Source organism: Papio anubis, chromosome 2 (assembly GCF_008728515.1).
Source record: "Papio anubis isolate 15944 chromosome 2, Panubis1.0, whole genome shotgun sequence".
NCBI lineage: Eukaryota > Metazoa > Chordata > Mammalia > Primates > Cercopithecidae > Papio > Papio anubis.
In genome coordinates, this window is record NC_044977.1 from 85,769,186 (window position 1) to 85,788,226 (window position 19,041).

Consider the following 19,041-nt stretch of genomic DNA (forward strand, 5'->3'; position numbering starts at 1 on the left):
TTGAGCCATTACTTGATGACTGGCAAAGCTCCTCGTTTTCAGCTAATTCGGCATCAGAATCTGATGCTTAGAATTCGGCTTTAGAATTCGGCCCATGGCCAGAGTTCAAACAACAATCAAGTGCCTACTGAACCACCATTCAAGCATATTCTCACTTATGCATGGGAAGAAAATGCAACTGCAGCCTCCATGGTGGCCCCAATTCATTATTAGAGCTGAGCTTTGGTTACATTCCCAATTGAGACACAAAGATTCATTGCCAGGACTAGCGCTCACATATGGTGAGGACAGAATCTAAGAATGCTTGTAATCATTGCTACACTTACAGAATTTGAACACATGTGAAAAAGCAGCATAGAAGTAACTAGAAAAGACACAAGCAAAACGTGATTTCTTTTGCACAGACCAGCTACCTTTCTGAAGTATATGTCATACTTTCTAGTACATTATGATTATTCACCAACTTTGCTTGTCAAGGTGATCAACACTATACATACAATCAAGAAAAGTGCCACTGAACCCAAAAAATACGAGTGATACAGTTGCTATGTTCTAGAATTAACACAATTTAGGGATGGGGGTAAAGCTCAGCCTCTTTTCCAGGGCCCCGTGGACTCACAGTGCTGTCGATGTAAGCTTCAGTCCACACCACATCATGCTCCTGGTCGATGACTTTGGGCCGGCTGAGCACGTGAAGGTATTCCATGACATTCTCCTGCACATCAGCCAAGGTGGAGATTTGAGTAAAAAATCCTGCCAAAACCCAAGGGAGGGCCAAATTTAGTAACAGACCGAAAGACCTGCAACTGGGAGTATGCATATGCCACGCTTTCTTGTCCCTTTTCTTTGTGACAACACGTTTAAGTGCAGATGACTGTGCCCATTTTAAAGATAAGATGACTGATACAAGCTCTGCCTCCCGGGTTCACGCCATTCTTCTGTCTCAGCCTCCCGAGTAGCTGGGACTACAGGCGTCCGTCACCACGCCTGGCTAATGTTTTGTATTTTTAGTAGAGACAGGGTTTCACCATGTTAGCTAGGACGGTCTCTAGTATCTTTCTTTTTTCTTTTCAATGTTAGCTCCTCTCCCCCATTTTTCTTTTCAATGTTAATTCCTCTCCCCCATCACCTACTTTATGAGTAGTAAGGTCATGTTAGAAAATACAGTCAAGCAAACGTAATAAAATTAAAATCAACCACAAACTCATCTCCCAGAGGAAGTTCCTGTTAATTCTTTGGAGAATATCCTCCCAGACTTTATATGCACACCACCCTCCCTCATATATACATATATGTATACACACACACAGAGTATATGTTTACACACACTGTGTGTGTGTGTGTGTGTGTGTGTATTCCCTGGCAGAAATGAGAGTCCTTTCTACATGACATTTTGTAACCTTATTTTTTCACTTTTGTGAGTCTATTTCCAAGGGAAAAACTATGAACCACAAAAATTAAAGGCTATTTAATTTTTATAAATATAACAATAGTTATGATTAATTTTTGAGTGCTAAGTGCCGTGAAATTTGCTAAACACTTGATCAATGTTGTCCCTTTTCTTTGTGACAACACGTTGAAGTGCAGATGACTGTGCCCATTTTAAAGATAAGATGACTGATACAGATGGAGATATGTTTTTTGCCTATGCTCTCTGAGGCATCAAGTAGCAAATACAGATGATGAGTCTAGGTTGGTAAGTCTCTTAATTTGTCCCTTTTACTTCTACTGAATTTTGCCCTTTGTATGTTTGAGGCTGAAATTTCAGCTCATATCATGATGTGGTCCCCAGCGCTGCCTTTTATATATGTTGGGTAGACGTGATTTCTTTTCTTTTTTTTTTTTTTTTTTGGCTTTTGAGATGGAGTCTTGCTCTCTCACCCAGGCTGGAGTGCAGTGGCACGATCTCGGTTCACTGCAAGCTCTGCCTCCCGGGTTCACGCCATTCTTTTGCCTCCGCCTCCCGAGTAGCTGGGACTACAGGCGCCCGTCACCACGCTCAGCTAATGTTTTGTATTTTTAGTAGAGACGGGGTTTCACCGTGTTAGCTACGATGGTCTCAGTCTCCTGACCTCGTGATCTGCCCGCCTCGGCCTCCCAAAATGCTGGGATTACAGGCGTGAGCCACTGCGCCTGGCCGGGTAGACATGACTTCTAAGCAACAGAAACATTCTCAACATGCTGTTGTCTTATGATTGGGGACGCCACTTTGATCTTGAGTTCCAGGGCACTACTATGTTCCTGCACTGATGAAGAGTTCGGGGTCACATCTGCTTTGCTATGGGTTAGGAGATGTTAAAAGGGAAAGGGTGAATTGAACACAGGCCTGGATCCCTTGGAGCGAGCCCTTCATTCACACATTGATTGAAGGTTTTCTTGGTGTTTAGCATTGAAGAAGCAGCGATTAACAAGGTGAGCAAGACCCCTGCCCCCCTGGGGTCTGGCAGTTCTGAGTAAACAATTACAAAATGGTACATTCAACATTAAGCTAAAACATACAACAGGTACAGCCAATCAAATGTGGTTACCCTGAGCAAGGGTCAGTGTAGCTGGAACCTGAAGGATGAGGACCAGTTAGCCAAAGGAAGAGGGATTAAAGATAGTGTCCAGCAAAACAAGGAGTATAAATAAGGACCCAGAATCAGAGAGAATCAGGCCCCTTCTAGGAACTAAAACTAGCTCAGAATGGCTGGAGTTAAGGAGTTGGTGGAGTTGGTAGAGAGAGTGTAGAGACAGGATGACATAAGATGACAGAAATGGGCAGGAAGACTGTCACACAGAACTTGGGAAAGAGTTTAGACTTTATCCTGTAGACAGGAAGGATTTCAAGCAGGGGATGGACACAGATTCTTGTTTCCTCCCCGTGCCTGTAAATAAGGATCTTAGGCTCATACCAGCTTCTACTCACCAAACAAATTAAAGAGAGTATGTGTGCCTCTGAGGCCAGCTCCATCTCAGCACTAGCTCCAGAGTTTATAGAATCTCTTAGTGACTAAAACAGGGCTCAGGATAAGGAAATACCAGCCTTTCTGTTGTCCAGAAAGGGTCGGGACGCACCCAGAGGATTTCTAAACAAAGGCCAGCTGGTTTGAATTTGGTGTGCCGACCCCAAACCAGGTTGGGACCATGTGGCTTCTGGGTTCCTGATGACAGCTCTGCAGAGTGCTAATTAGCATGCATTGTCACTCCTGCCTGCCCCACCCTCCTGGCCTGGGCCACAGCCTTTCCCATCCCAGGGGAAACAGGGCCCCAAAGGAATAGGCTGTGAGTTTCTGTCCTAGTTTGAGACCTGGGAGCAGGGCCTATGTTCACCTCTCTCAGCCATCAGGCACCATAGTTAGGGAGACCCATTTAGGATGCTGCTCTAGCAATGCTCCTACGTGGTTCCTCTTAGAGGCATGGTTGGAAAGGACAGGTTTTAAAAAGGTTTGCCAGAGGACAGGGAACACACCACACCCATAGTTATCATCTCTCCAAGCATGGAGGCTGCACTCAGCGTTCGACAAGAAAGAAAATATTTCACTTTTTCTTTAGTAGGCAAATCTTGGGCTCTACATAAAGGGTCTTGACACAGAGGACAAGCTAAGAGGGGTGCTACCATGTTGAAGGAGGGGGACACAGCTCAATAGCTCTGGACCTTTAGGATACAGGGATGAGCACTTTGCAGTGTCAAATAATTCTGTTTAGGCGCCTGTGCTCCTGGGCCCAGACAGCATCTTGTAGGAGTTCTTCTTGGTTGTCTGTATTCACATCTAATCCTCAAAGCCAGCAGTAAAGCTCCCTGACTTGGGTTTTCCAAAACAGTGCCAAGGGAAGAAAGATGAATTTAAGGAGGAGGGTAGGAGGGACAGGTCCTTAGCATAGAGAAGGAGTTGGGGAAAAACAACCATACATTTGGAAAAGGACAGGGCTGAGAAATCATCCCCACTTGGTCTTGCTTATCACAGCCAAGGTTCTGAAAAATTACAGAAAGCTGACTTCTGTCTCCAGAGTGACAGACCCATGGTCAACTGTATACCCGACACCTCTACAGGGATAACTAGCAGAATTCTCAGGCGGAACTCATCCAAAGCCAACTCCTGACTTCCCTTCCCAAATCCATTCCTCTCCCAGTTGGTCATTCCCATCTCAGAAAATGGCACCACTGCCCAGAGAGGCCAAAACATAATTATCCTCGATATCCATCCTTTCCTCACCCCACCCCATATGTAATCCACCAGCATGTTCTTCTGATCCTATCTCTAAGATAGATCTAAACTCACTTCCCAATCTCCACTGCTTCACTACTCCAAGATGCCATAATCTCTCACCCAGAGTCCACAAGAGTCTCCCCACAAATCCCTCTCCTCCTTGTCTAACCTCCTCATAGCCATCAGAGATTGTATAAAAGGTCGCAGCAGATCATCATCTTCCTGGTTGAAATCCTACAATAGCTTCTATTTAGAGTTAAAATAAAATCCAGATGTCTTACCCTGACCTCCAAGACCCTCCCTGAATTGGCTTCACCTACCTGGGTGACCTCATCCCTGCTGTCTCCCTCTTGCTCACTGTTCAGGCTTGCTGGCCTTCTTTCCCCGCCTCTCACATGCCAACCATGTTCCCCCGCTCAGGGCCTGTGCACTTGCTGCCCTCCGCCTGGGACACCCTTTATTCCATTTTCCATGTTTGGTTCCTTTTTGTCACTCAGGCATCAGCTCAGAGAGGCCCTCCCTGACATTCCTGTCTGAAGTCACTTCCTCTCCCTTCACCCTGCATCAGTTCCTTCAGAGGAGTCATCCATCATTGGATTCTCACTTGCTTATTGTGTTCTCTCTAACTGGAATATCAGCTCCATGAAATGATTCAAAAATCCCCACCTTGTTGAGAGCAGTATTCCCAGAACAGGGAGGGCAGGTATGCAGGAGCCATTAGTAAGGCGGGAACATTCACTGAGGTCTTACTGGGATCCACCTTGCCTTTCTGCATGTGGGCCTCACGATGGCCCGATGCATATGCTCACCACGTAGGGGAAGAAACACAAACTCAGAGTCAGTAATCTGTCCTGGATGAATTCGAATCCAGGTTCATTTGATTCCAAAGCCTTTGCTCTGAACCACTGAAGACACTGCGTCTTTCGCTGTTGGGAAGGGACAGGAGCGATGCTCCAAGCTCCTGCCCCAGGAGGGTAACTCTAATGGGCTATTTGTGTATTATAGCTGGGGAACTTTGAGGATGGGGATGGGGCAATATATGACTGTCCTCTGAGGTTTCGGCAGTGAGCGATAACAAAGTTCTACTCAAAGCCCAGTCTATAGTTCCAACTTATATTTCACTATGTAGACTAGGGATGCAGATGTATAAAAAGGTAAGAAAAGATAAAATTTTAAAAATAATATTAACAATAACAATGTATGCTGCAAAGCTTATGCATATTTGATTCCAACCCATTAACATTTAAAATCTTTCTGAGTCTTTTTTTTTTTAAATGTCTTAGTATAAGTTTTAGTTAACAAATGATTGATAATAGGAAATCACTAAGGGCTGGAATCTGGCTGTAACTATAGACACTTCCCTTGTTTTCCCTCTGTATTCTCTCAGCTGGCCACTTTCCCTTCCCTTTCCCTCTGTTTTTTTCCTGTTAAATTCTAGGTCTTGAATGTTTATTCTCTTTTTTAATGTGCTTTTTCGAACTTCATATATCATGTAAAAAACAGAATCAGCAATCATTCGGTAATTACCAAGGAGCAATTAATGCTGAAATTAGCCACCTATTACAAATGGTCTGCTCATTTTTCTCTACAACATCAATTTATTTACCTTATTCCCTTGCAGAGCTCCTTCTGTGAACTCTGGGTTACAAATACTGCATGTGATAAACCATATGCAGTGCAGTGCTTTGTGTTTCTGAGATATTACCACCCTTCCTTGGGGATTTTTAGAGTCTTTTGCCTCAAAGCTGCCTGAGCACGAGAAGCTCCTGTGGTGAATCACTAAATACTCCACTTTGCAATGACCAGATCTGAGGGTACCAGGACTCTGTCCTTGAAGGGCAGATCCTAGCTGTCTACCTCATATAGTGAGGTCCTCCTTCCATCTTTGGAGTGATGGGTGTAGCTTCCTTTGAGTCCTTTGAGTCTTTGAGTCTTTCTAAAGACTCTTTCCACCTTAAGCAAGGCAGGCTGAAAACCTGAGAGCCAGTACCAAAATTTCAGTCTTCAGAGGGTGCCAAGGTAAGAATAAGATTTAGGAGGGCAGTGAAGGTGATGCTCTGGCTTCCCTGGTTTGCATTCCCTATGAGCAATGGTGTTCTTGGAAGACGCTCCCAATACTGTGTTCTGTTTCATCTTCCTCCTCCTCCCTGTCAAGATCACACACTACTGAAAAAAACCACTTACTTCTATAGAAAAATGTATAATTTATAAACAGCTTCCTACCTCCCTGTCTTCTTTGACTTCACAAAAAACAAGCAAGAGGCCTGTTGAGTGCTGAGAGCAGAAGAGCCCATATTCATGATGTTGGAGAGAATGGACATCAAGGGCAAGGAGCCCAATGGCCTTGGTGGGAGAACTGCACTCCTGAGCAGAGCTCTCAAAATCAGCTTGAGCCTCAGAGCAAGGGACATATCTTTTCCTTTGTGACTATGACTACATTTTAATTTCTAACTCCAAGTTAAAAATAAAAGAGAAAGAAGAAAATAATCTAAAGGTACACTCTGGGGAAATAGGAATGCTGTCTCTTTCCTATAGCTCTGTGGCTGCACCCATCACACTTTGCCGTGGTTTCTCCTGGTCTCATCTTATCTACAGCCTTAACGTCCCCAACTCTGAAACATCAGGACCTGAACCATACCACTGTGCAAGCTGAAGCAGTGCGATTTCCAGCACATACAGGCGGGGCATAAATCCCAGCTCTGGCCTTTGTTAATTATGGCACATTGAAGTCCTTTCTCACCCTCTAGTTTTCTTTTCCTAGATTACCTCAAATGAAGAGAGATATGTAAGAGTTCTCTATGAATCACAGCTTTCTCCTCTCCAAAGAGAAGCAGCCTCACATCTGGTGAAAAGTTCAGGCTGGGGCTTTGGATCACCTGGGCCTGAATCCTAGCTCTACCGCCTGCTGGCTGGTAATCTGGAACAAGATGCTAGTCTCGCTCAGCCTTAGTTTCCTTCTCTGTAGACAAAAATGATGATAACAGTACCTCAAGAGCCTTTGGAAGGATCAAAAGAGGTAATGCACAGATGTATTCTTTTCTATGCCTGGCACTTAGTGAGCAGCCCGCCATCCTTAGTTGCTGTTTTACAATAACAGCAAGCATCACCATCTTCATCGCCACTCAAAATCTCTGATTCTAAGGAATGTGTGCAATGAACTATGAAAAGGTTTTTAAATACCTGCTGTTTGTACCTTCCTTCACCTGTCTTGAAATAGCAAAATGTTTTAATTGCCACTTTTCTCCTGCCCCCGCCTATGACCATTCCGGCCTCATAAATGTGAAGCTATCTTTTGGGGGACACTACATGTGGAAAGATACAATGAGGTTAAGAATCTTTTTATTGAAAAAAGATTGGGAGCTGGACCTTCCAGGAAGTGTCAAGCCACCAGTTCTCTTTCAAGTAAGGAGAGAATGACCTTTAGCCCACAGAAAAGGGGTAAGCTAAGCAGACGACAACACATGTGGCATTTCCATTGGACCTGACGATGACTGATCGGTTGAGAACCCAAACATGGAGGCCCTTCTTTATTTGCACAGCTGGAAAACACTCCATTAACTGTGATTTTTGAAGGAGAATCAACCAGTGCTTATTTAAAATCTTGGCATACTGAATGTTAGAGAAGGTCACCATGGCTTTGTGAAATAGCTAGTCAGTAGTCGGCCCTCTTTTCTGTGTTCCAGTTCACTTGTTTTTGAAATAGTGTGAACACAGAACTTTAAATTCCACCAGCCATTCTACAGTGGCAATGATTGTTTTAATGTATTTAAAATGGCTTGCTGCTTTGTCTCATTAGGGTTGGTTCCCTCAAGACAGGACCTACTTATGCATAAAATGAAATAAACTCACAAGCTCTAGGCCTCCCTGGATTTTGCTGGTAGACTGGAGGAGGCAGAGAACTATTGCAAGAGGGGTACGAATGTCCCCAGACATTCATTTCCAGAGGGAAGTGTCTGAGATCTGCTGGCTAAGAACTGTCTCCATGGCTACCAGACTCCCAAGGAAGAAGTCCTGCACAGATAGCCTTGACCACTAACTCAGTAACAATGTGAGAGCCCTCATGATTCTTGCTCCCTCCCAGGGTCATTCTGTGGTCAGGCCCGGTGGGTTAGTTCTGCCTCCTTGGACTCTCCTTGGGTCTGCTCTGGTCCCTGAATGCTAATGCTTCATTTCACTGCAGAACTTGGCCGAGTCAGGGTGAAAATATGTAAGGGGGCCCTCTGGACCTCATGACACTTGAGATGAAAAATGTTATGCTGCCTCCATACTATAACAATCTGAGACTATAAACAATGATTTAATTAATGACCATAGAAGAATACTTGCTCACCGATGTTACGTGGTCCAAAACCCCTTAACTGACGCAACGTGAAGCCAATGTTTATATGGGCACAGATGACTGGAATATCACATTTTGATGGCATTGCTACTTTGAAGAGCGGCAAACAGTGACATTCCCAAGGCTCTTTACATAGAAGCAGAATGAGGAAGGTGAAACTATCGAGAGGGGCTAACTCTGGTAGCAAGGGAAATAACTGGATGTGGACAGGAAGGGAAGGAGAATTATCATGGAATCCACAGCCTGTCCAGCCAAGCAGCTACTATTACCTCCTTGGATTTTCTGCATTGCTGTACTCATAACTTATAAATCCTAAAGGCAATATTCTATAGCCGGGCCCTAAAATACTCCGAGTTGACTAAACTGTCTTCAAAAGGATGCCTCGAAGATTCTTATAAACAATGACTAAAACTAAATTATGGTGTAATATTAGTTGATTAAGACAAGACTTCAATTTGAGTAATTTTCATCAGCTGGACACAGACAGTGGTAAAAACAATAACCCATGACTAAATGCATACTAGCTGATGGAAGAATTGCAATCTGATGTGGCAAGAAATAACAGGAAATTTTTTTTTTTTTAATTTAAAAATGGAAAGAAACTTTTTTCAAGACCACAGAATAAAGGAAAAAATGGGAAAAGTATAGCTAACTCAAGGTTTTTAAATGTCAACAAAGTTCCAAAACTAATTTCAAGAAAGGCCTCTTCACTCAGAGGAACACTGGGATCTACTCGGCCTCCATCTCCTCTGCCTGTATTCTTCCTATAGCTCTCCCTGAAAGGAGGCCAAATGTATAACTCTGAGACAAGTAGAATTATTGACACCTTTTAGTGAAGCAAGCCAGACAATGAATGAAAACAATTGTAGAATGTGTTATTTTAGAGCTTCAAGGATATGTTAAAAACTTCCATGCAGCCCTTCCTTTTTCAGATGAGGAAATTGAGCCTTGCTTAAAAGACTGTTCAAATAAAAGCAGATAATTAAAGAAAATGCCAAGCAAAGGGAAAGATGGGTGGAGGTTTAAGAGCCTGCCTGTTCACCTATTCTTAGAGAACTTTCCCACACTCCCATCCACAGTGCTGAGTCCCCCAGAGCACTTATTTCTCCATGGGCTTCCTCTGCCCACACCCAATTCAGCAGGGAGAAAGAACTGGCCCAAGCTGGGTACCATAATCTCTTCACGGTGGGGAGAGGGTGAGGGAGGACATGAAATTAGACTTTAGATTTGCTAGTCAGCCTCGAATGGAAAAGATATACATTCTGCTTTCTTATATTGTGCCTTGCCCACAGTATTGTTGTGTGGATGGATGGGCATGCATGGTACGGGGTGGCCATTCCTGGCTATATGCATGCCATAGTAGGGAAGGTCTACCTACAGAGAAGTAAGAATGCCATGGACATGTCAGAAGAAACTGAGAAGGAATAGAAAAACAAAAACATGTCTTCCTTCTCCCTTGTGAGACCCAAGCTTCCCTTCCCACCAGGGTTCTGAGTCACTCCCCTCTCTCTCCTAAACGCCTTTTTAAATTTCAGGGAACAACTTTGGTGGCTTGCACCTAAAACAACTTTGTCTTAGGTCATGAAAACTGGAGCGAAGACCCACAAAGCCTTCACTCAGTCCTCTTTTCTCCACTAAAGTCCAAACACTGGAGCTTTTATGAAGGATGGCTTGGGAGACCCATTGAAAGCAGACTGCTGAAATCTATCAGTCCCAATCTACTGTGCAACAGGACCTACCTTCCTTTATTAGGATTTAGAGTCGACTCACCTATTTTTTCAGACATCAAAGGAGCACACACTGTGGTACGAGGTTGGGCTCTGTCAGAGCACTCAAGATGAAATCAGAGTCAAAGGCTGCTCTCGTGGAGCTTGTAGCCTCAGAAGGGAGGCAAACAGGACCCAGAGATCAACATAACATGAGAGAATAACTCAGGGCACTTACATACCAGAGACCAAGCTACCAACTTTATTTATATGGCATCATGTCATGCCCACAACATGCTTGAGGGGAAGGTATTGTCACCACCTCTGCTCTGTAGATGACATGACTCAGACCTACCCAGATAGGTTTGGTAACTTGCCCATAGTTGGTGGAGAGTGATTGCTCAATTTGGATACAAGGAGTCTGGACTCTCCCACCTATTAACTTGCTATGCTTTGCCTTCTTGGCTGCGTATAAAATGAAAAGAAGGCCTTCACAGACTGGGCAGCCCTATTACTGACTTTCCAGTGCTGTCCCCAAACTATTTGTTTCTGACATGCAACAGGGGATTGGTAATCAATTAACCTTATGAATATAAAAAAGCTAATGATTACTGAGCACCTCTTATGTCCTAGTATTGAACGAGGCACTTAATATGCACCATTTCATTAATAAGAATCAAAGGAAGAACTGGATACAAACTTTCAGTTAGACAGAAGGAATGCGTTCAAGAGATATATAGTATAACATAGTGACCATAGTTAATAACGATGTGTTATACACTTGAAAATTGCTAAGAGAATAGATTTTAGGTATTCTCATCACAAATAAATTATAAAGATGTAAGGCAATACATATGTTAATTAGCTTGATGTAGTCATTACACAATGTACTTATACTTCAAAACATCATGTTGTATGCTGTAAATATAAATAATTTTGTTAGTTAAAAAAATTAAAGGAAGAATTATTATTACCGTTACCATTTTGAGTATTTGAACATTGAGGCAAGTTAAAGTTGACCAACTTAATTAGTAATATAGGTAAAGTTATGCTATAAGAACATATCAAACTAAAAATCTCAGTGGCTCAACACAAAAGTTTATTTGTTATGAACACTATTTATAATCCAGTGTGGGTTGGCAGAGGCAAGGGACAGTGAAAGTCATCTGCTCCATGTGTTCACTCAGGGACCCAGGCTAATGAAGGCTGCTGTATCTCATGACTGTTCTGTCTGGACCATGTACCTTCAGAGTTCACTAGAACAGAAGAGAGTACCAACACCACCACACTAGCTCTCAAATGCTTTAGCCCAGAAATGACTCAGGTTGATTTCACTCACGCCCTATTGGCCAGAACCAGTCTTGAAGTCCCCACCTATATGCAAGAAGGCTGCGAATGATGAGAGAGCATATGGATATTTGATGCACAGTAAATGTCTCTGCCATAGTAATTCGCCCAAGGCTACTCAGCTACTAATCAGAAGAATGGAAAGACTTAACCACTCCACTTGACTATGTCCTCAAAATTTGGCGCTGGGCGTAGTGGTTCATGCCTGTAATGAGGCCACTTTGGCGGGCAGATCACTAGAGCTCCAGAGTTTGAGACCAGCTTGGCTAACATGGCAAAACCCCGTCTCTACTAAAAATACAAAAATTAACTGGGCATTGTGGGGCACACCTGTAATCCCAGCTACTTGGGAGGCTGAGGCACAAGAAACACTTGAACTCGGGGGGCAGAGTCTGAAGTGAGCTGAGATCGTGTTACTGCACTCCAGCCTGGGCAACAGAGCAAGACTCTGTCCACAAAAAAATAAAAAACAAAAAAACCCCATAATTTGGAAGAAACCATTTCAAGTCTATCAGTAATCACTTAGATACACCCAGACTTTACCTTAGAATTATTAGAACTCTCTACTTTCTCATGAATATTCCTAATTCTGCAAAAGTAGGTGGAAGTTATTCAGAGCCAAGCACGTTGGGAAGACCCACCTTTGTTGGCACAGGCCATCCACTTTAGATTGTCTGCAAATGCAGCCTCTCGTCCAATGAGGTATGTGAAGATGCGAACCTGAAAGGAAGACAAATGCATGGCTGAGTGGCATTCACTTTTTGCCATCCTGCGCAGATCACATGCATGGCTCACACACATGTGGCTTACCTCTTTAATGCTCCATGCTTCCCATCTGCAGGAACATATTTAAGACATCTGAAGTATAGTCAGCTAAAAATGTATTCAAAACAGGGGTCTTTGATCTTTTAAACCATATGGCACTGGTGGTGGCTGTTTTTCGGTGTGCAAGTCATGACAGAGAAGAATAACTGGGAATGGGAGACTGGCAGCCTCATGGGCCTGGGCTTGCTTCACACATATGGACAAGTATCATCTAAGTCTGGACCAAATCCCTAACCATTTTCCCCATTCACACAGGAAATGCAGAGTGTGCTCTTCTTGGGAATAAAAACGCCCCTGAAAGACCCTCAACATTTCCCTCCAATGGTGAGGACAGGCTGCAGACACTTTCTTACCATCTGTGGTGTCTGGCATGATATTAGAAGATAATTAACTGAGATGAGAGACACAGCCTGTGGCCAGGAGACCTATGGGGAATCTTTCTAGTCTTCCTAAGCTTTTGGTTCCTGAAGAGCAAAGAACATATGTAAAAACCTGGCTTTCTTATTTTCTATTGGTTTCTCAACCCTCTCTTATGAGGTCAGAACTCTTTGAAACAAAGCATGACCTACCTGCCAGATGGTATTTAAGGTTAAATGGAAAAAATATAAGGAATGAAAAGGTTAAAATCCTTTAATTCAATTTAAAATGGTATGTGGGTCAACACTACACAGTCCAAACAAAATCCTTCTGATGGGCCATATGCAGCCTGTGGCCACCTCTTTGTGACTGAGGTCAATGAAGACATGGCATTAGATGAATGACACTCATCAGGTGGTATCAAAGGCTTTACCAGGTGATGTCCTTCCAGCTCCTCTAGTCTGGTGGGTCAAGTGCTCCTACTGCTCCTCCCCAGCCTTTGCTACAATTGTGGTTAGCTAGTATTTTGTGTAGCTGGTCTGTGAAGTCAATTTGCTTGCTAGGGTATCTACTTGACGAGGGAAGGAAGGGATGTCTCCTTTACCTGGCTGGGCCCTGATGGAGCACTGCACTTGGAACATTGATACTCAATACATGGAGACATAAAAAGATATAAATGCTTACAGTGGATTGTAAAAATGAATATTCTGTTTTAATTATGCATATCCTCAAATCTGGGCATTATAACTTGAAGGCTAGTTGTGAAGTAATGGTTTCTTCCCAACTTAAAGAGATATGTAAATGCACGTTATTATTAGGGAATGTCAGTCTGTGCTCTTCTGTGCTTGGTAAGGCCATGACTTTATTTATCATAGCTCCTGCAAGGGGGCTTTCCGGGTGGATGGGCAGGCAAACAGACCTCTCTCTAGTCCTCTGGCTCTTCTCCACACCACTCCCATCAGAGTCACATTTGGGAGTGAGGATATGGTTGTTTTGTTTTGTTTTTTTAAATTGGGAGATTCTGGCTTCTCTTGAGGGGAACAGAAAGCAAAGATCCAGTTGGGCACAGTGGCTCACACCTGTAATCCCAGTACTTTGGGAGGCCGAGGTGGGCAGATCATGAGGTCAGGAGATTGAGACCATCTAGCCAACAAGGTGAAACCCCATCTCTACTAAAAATACAAAAAAATTAGCTGTGCATGGTGGCATGCATCTGTGGTCCCAGCTACGCAGGAGGCTGAGGCAGGAGAATTGCTTGAACCCGGAGGCAGAGGTTGCAGTGAGCCGAGTTTGCACCACTGCACTCCAGACTGGTGATAGAGTGAGGCCCCGTCTCAAAAAAAAAAAAAAAAAAAAAGCAAAGATCCAGCCTCATATTGCCAAAAGTGATTACCATTGACCCTGCTTCATATAGCTGCACCCTCTGTTCACTTTCTATGCCTGTCTACTGTCAGCACTTAACTGAGAATCTCTGATTGAGAGGAGAAACTGAGGCCTAGTTAAGTACAGTGTTTTGCTTAATTTCATCAAAGTTTCATCTCATGAGAGAGGACTTCTAAGACCTCAGGATAGCACTGGTATCTGTTTTCAACCTTTGGGAGATGCTGGTTTGGTCAATACAGAAGATCCCAACCAGCTCCAAGGCCCAGAGCCAGCACACACAGAATCCAGGATGAACTGGAATCAAGTCTCTTGAGACCAGACCCATGCTTTCTCATAAATCTTTGTCTTTAATTTCAAATTTAAGCTCTTTAAAGGGGAAACACTAGACCAATAAAAACTTGTATCCCCACTGGCTCCTTGGCAAGCAAGAAAGCGTAAGAGATGCCTCTGTGGAAATGAAGCAACGAGTCTATCTTTATAAACAAAGACCCAATACAGAACAACCCATATTTTTGAGCAAAGGTGTGTAAGTATCAGCCTCCTCTGCTGTCTAGATGAAGAACCTTCATATAAACTGAGTTCTCTTGGAGACATAGTTAAAACTCCAGAACAATACTGTGAATCACTAGCAAAACTTCTATAACTCCTCATTTAAAAGACGGCATCCTATTTGGAAAACCAGTAGGATCGTGCCAAACTTCAGATCAGACATGGCTGCTTAAGAATAATTGTGCTAACAATAACCACAATAATGAAAACCATCACCACGTCCCCTACCTCACCAGCACAGTCCTACCACGACCACCACCACCACGGTGGCTACTACAATCAGCACCATCCCCTGGGTCAGGTAATGTGCTGAGGGGTTTATGGGTATTATATTTGTTTTGTTGGTTTATATGTTGTTTTATTGCTTATGAAAGAAAATCAGAACAATGTTCAATATTTCCATTGATTTGTAGTCCTTGGCTCCCAGTACACTGACCTCCTTATCTGAGCAGAAATGGCATGAAAATGACTTGTTGCATGCCTGCCTACAAAATAAACATAATCAAAGGATGCTGGGTTCACACCCTACATCTCTCATAATAATGCCTTTCAACTGACCACAGAAGAAAAGAGATTTTACTTTAAAGTAGTTTAAAGTAGGAAATATTTTGGAGAGAAATTTAATAATAGCATTTTATATTTGTGGGTTTTTTTTACATAGTAATTCCACCCCTAAGCATTTATCTCATAGCTGGAACAACAAATAAAATGCTTACAGGGACTAAGAGACAACAAAAATGACAGAAGTTGTAGAAAAGTACATATTTTCTGGAAGCCCTAGAATTCAGATTCAGACATTTTCAAAAATACACAATTAAGAGTACATGGATGTTCACCTTCATTACTTGTAAAGGTCAAAAACTGTTAAATTCTAAGTCTTTCTTGATAGCTGACTGGCTAAAAGTTCATGGTACATTCGTGTAGTGGGCTATCCAGCAGCTATGTCCTCATCCATGATGCACTGGTAAAAGTGAAAAGCAAGTTGTGCATTTTGTGTAGCACAAAATTCTATTTTTTTCTAAAAGCAGCCTCACACTTTTTATTTCATAAATTTTATACCATTTTACAAATAAACTAGCATTGCTTTAATAATTAAAGATCATTTTAAGTGAAAAGAAAGTAATGACATTGCTATTTCCTGAACAATTCTGTTAGGACACAGGAAGAATAAACGTTGCAGTGAAAATCAAACACAAAAAAGAGATGACATGTGGAAATTACGTCCTGGCCTTGCATATTCCAGTTAGTGCTGCCTTATGCTACTGCTCATTTAACTGAGTGCAAAACCTCTGTGAACAAGTCAAATCCCTCCCAATTTCCATCGTTAACAGATTCTATATCCTAATGGATCTTATTTCCAACAACTGGAGTTTCTTCCCTAGGAAGCACCACATAACAAACTTTCAGTGGTCTGCCCTGAGCCCAGCTACTTTTCTGATGCAGTGAGTGTGAAGCAGACCCAGATCTGGGGTGGTCCTGAAGGCCAGGTACACAGCACAGACAATCATGGGAAGGTGCTGTGGCATAGTTCTGGCCTACACCAGATCTCCCTGGAAAGCCAGGCTTTCATGCTCATCATCTGCAGGCATGGAGCGCACCACTTTCATTAATGCAGCTCAAAGGCAGGGGTAAAAAGAAGTCTGCATCAGCCTATTCGCTCATTTTGATCTCCCACTTAAGTTTGGATGGTCTTTAAATGTTCTACGAACCCAATTAAGCTTAATAAAACGTTAAGATGTAGACTTTCAAAGTTCAAAGTCACTTACTTTAATCTACTTAATATAAAATTTCCCCAATGGAACAAACAAAAAACTCATCCAGATTTTTCAAAAAAGCAATTATGCTTTTTACTCACATAGATGCAATCCCCATCAGAAACTGAGAGGGGTACCCTTCTTCTTAACCTTTGCGGAAGATATAGTGACTTTGTAAAGATAATGAATCAAATTTTCTCCTTTCTGCAGCCATTAAAATTAGGGGAGGGAAGTGGCTACCAGGAGAGTTATATGGGGCAATTGCACACACAGAAAATAGGCTGCTGCTGCCTGCAGATCTCCCTTCAATAATGAAGAAAGCCTTGTGCTTCTGAGAGAGTCCAAGAGTAGCAGTTTGTCATCTATCACGTGTAACTCATGAGTGCCTACCATGTGCCAGGGACCATTCTTGGTCCTGGATAAACTACCATGGATAAACAAAACTAACTCTGCCCTCAGAGACTTCACATTTTCTTGGGAGGGAAACATAACAAATGGTAAATTCATATAGAATGTTTATGTATTTGTTGGATTAAATGCTGATAAAGAAAATAATGCAAAGTAAGGTGATGGAGAGTGATGGGGGCTGCATTTTTAGAAAAGGAAGACAGGAAGGTCTTCCTGATAAGATGATATTTGATCAGAGATCTAGACAAAATGGAGTGGGGGAGAAGGAATAAGCCACATAGCTAATGGGAAAGAGCATTCCAGGTGAAGGGAACAAAAGGTACAAGGTCGCTGTGACAGGGAAGCTCCAGGGATATTGAAGGGGCTTGTGTTAATGGAATATAGTCACCTAGCAGAGGTTGCAGGAAATTAACTTGGAGACCCTTGCGAGTCACTTTTTCTTTTTTTTCAGGAGGGACTGAGTGGAAGTCTGACATGAGCTGACACATAATGTAAAAGGATCATTCTGGCTGCAGGGTAGAGCATAGGCCATGAACAGGTTCATGAACATGAACTCAACCTGACTGCCCATTCCATTATCTTATGATAATCTTATAATTCTGAATGCCCATGTCCCATCCATAGCCAGAGAGAGTAAGGGTAGAAACAGAGGTAGTAAGTAGGAGGCCAATGCAATGTTCCAGGTGAGAGATGACAGTGGCTCTGGCCAGGGCAGTGAGAGTCCTCAAACTTCACAAGGCATCAGTATCACCAGGCGCCTTGAATCACATGTCGAAGGTGGAGTCCTAGCACCCACCCTCCTGAGGTTCAGAATGAAGTAGGCCCAGGGATATACATTTTTTAAAATGCCCATGGTGGATCTGACACAGGTGGGCTAAGGCCAACACTTTAAAAAAATGCCACCAAGCAGATGAGGTCTAAGTGAGACCAAACATTAAGAAATCACTGGAGCCATTTCCAGGAAAGCTGTTCCTACAGTTTACTAAGGATTGAGGCAAAACTTGAAGGAGTTTACAATCCAGTGGGTGGTTAAAAAAATAGAGAAGCTGGATCAAAATGACATTTTTTAAAAAGCTTGTGTCAACCGAAGAAGGCAGGATCATGAGATATCAGCCGGACTTGGCAAGCAGGATTAGCTAACTACACTTTCCTCCTTCCCCAAGAAAGGGTAGATTTGTAGCCTGTTGTCTGTAACTGCTGAGCTGGGTCTTCACAATCTTTGGAATTACAATAATTCCACTCTTGCTCCCAGAGGCAGAGGAAAGGAAGGTTTGGAGACCGAGCACTTATGAGCCTCAAAAAACAGGCTATACTTTTATAGAAAAAAGAAGGTAATCTTTTATTTTAAAAAACATTTAACTACAAATCCATTCCTTCTACCTTTAAAAGCAAGCAATTTATATGAATTATTTATGTCAATGTCATTTGCTATCAAATCTGTTCATTACCTATGGATTCCCACATTCATGGGTTCTAAATTTTAATTTAGCTAAGTGGCAGCCTCCGTATTAGGCATGTCTTCCTGTCTTCTCTGCCTTCCTGTCATCTTCCTGTCCTCTCACCTGCTCATGTCCTTTTGGACTCACTGCCCAACTCAGTTATTCCCTAAAATACTTCCAGGATTTCTCAAAATGATGAATGACTTCGCTTTAGAAAGGGGTCTCCTTTATGTTTTAAAGTCAATTTGCAGCTAATGAATATGTTCTTAATCTATATCTTCACAAAAGATATTACTAATGAACTTTCATAGTTATTTGCTCATTTCTGTGATTTCTGGTACAGAGAAGCATTTCTGAATAAAATCTTTAATCTTTAAGAAGAAGATAAGGGTTGGAACCTGATTACTCACATAAATGCTTCATAAATCATTGCCAATATTTATCTTCATGAAAATTCTACAAGAGTAGAGATGGGCTCAGAGAAGGCTGACTCCAAAGGAAACAGTTATATTGAGCAGGCTGCTTTAATCTAGAAGCCATCATGCTCATAATAAAAAAAGAAACATCGTTATCCAGAAGGAAGAGAAAGGCAACCCTGGTAACGCTACCCTGAACAAGCAATAAAACGGGATAAATTGAATTAAATTACAAAAGTAATAAAATTTCAACAAACGAATATCATAGATCATTATGAAAAATGGACTGTCACCTTGGGGATGCTCTAAGAGTCTATACAATCTCCTT

The 19,041-nt window shown here is 42.5% G+C and overlaps 1 protein-coding gene across 5 annotated transcripts in view; it reads right to left on the reverse strand.

Annotated features, from left to right (window-relative positions):
• The window catches only part of CACNA2D3 (calcium voltage-gated channel auxiliary subunit alpha2delta 3), a 928,576-nt gene that overhangs the window by 298,602 nt on the left and 610,933 nt on the right, over positions 1–19,041 (reverse strand). For all 5 annotated transcript variants that reach the window (XR_643716.2, XR_643717.2, XM_003894282.2 and 2 more), the window contains 2 exons: positions 12,224–12,302; positions 620–753 (listed from right to left, as the gene is read on the reverse strand). Coding sequence is in view for 3 of the 5 variants with exons in the window: in XM_003894282.2 (XP_003894331.1) it covers positions 620–753; positions 12,224–12,302 (213 nt within the window). In the remaining 2 variants the exon portion in view is untranslated. The remainder of the gene's footprint in view (positions 1–619; positions 754–12,223; positions 12,303–19,041) is intronic.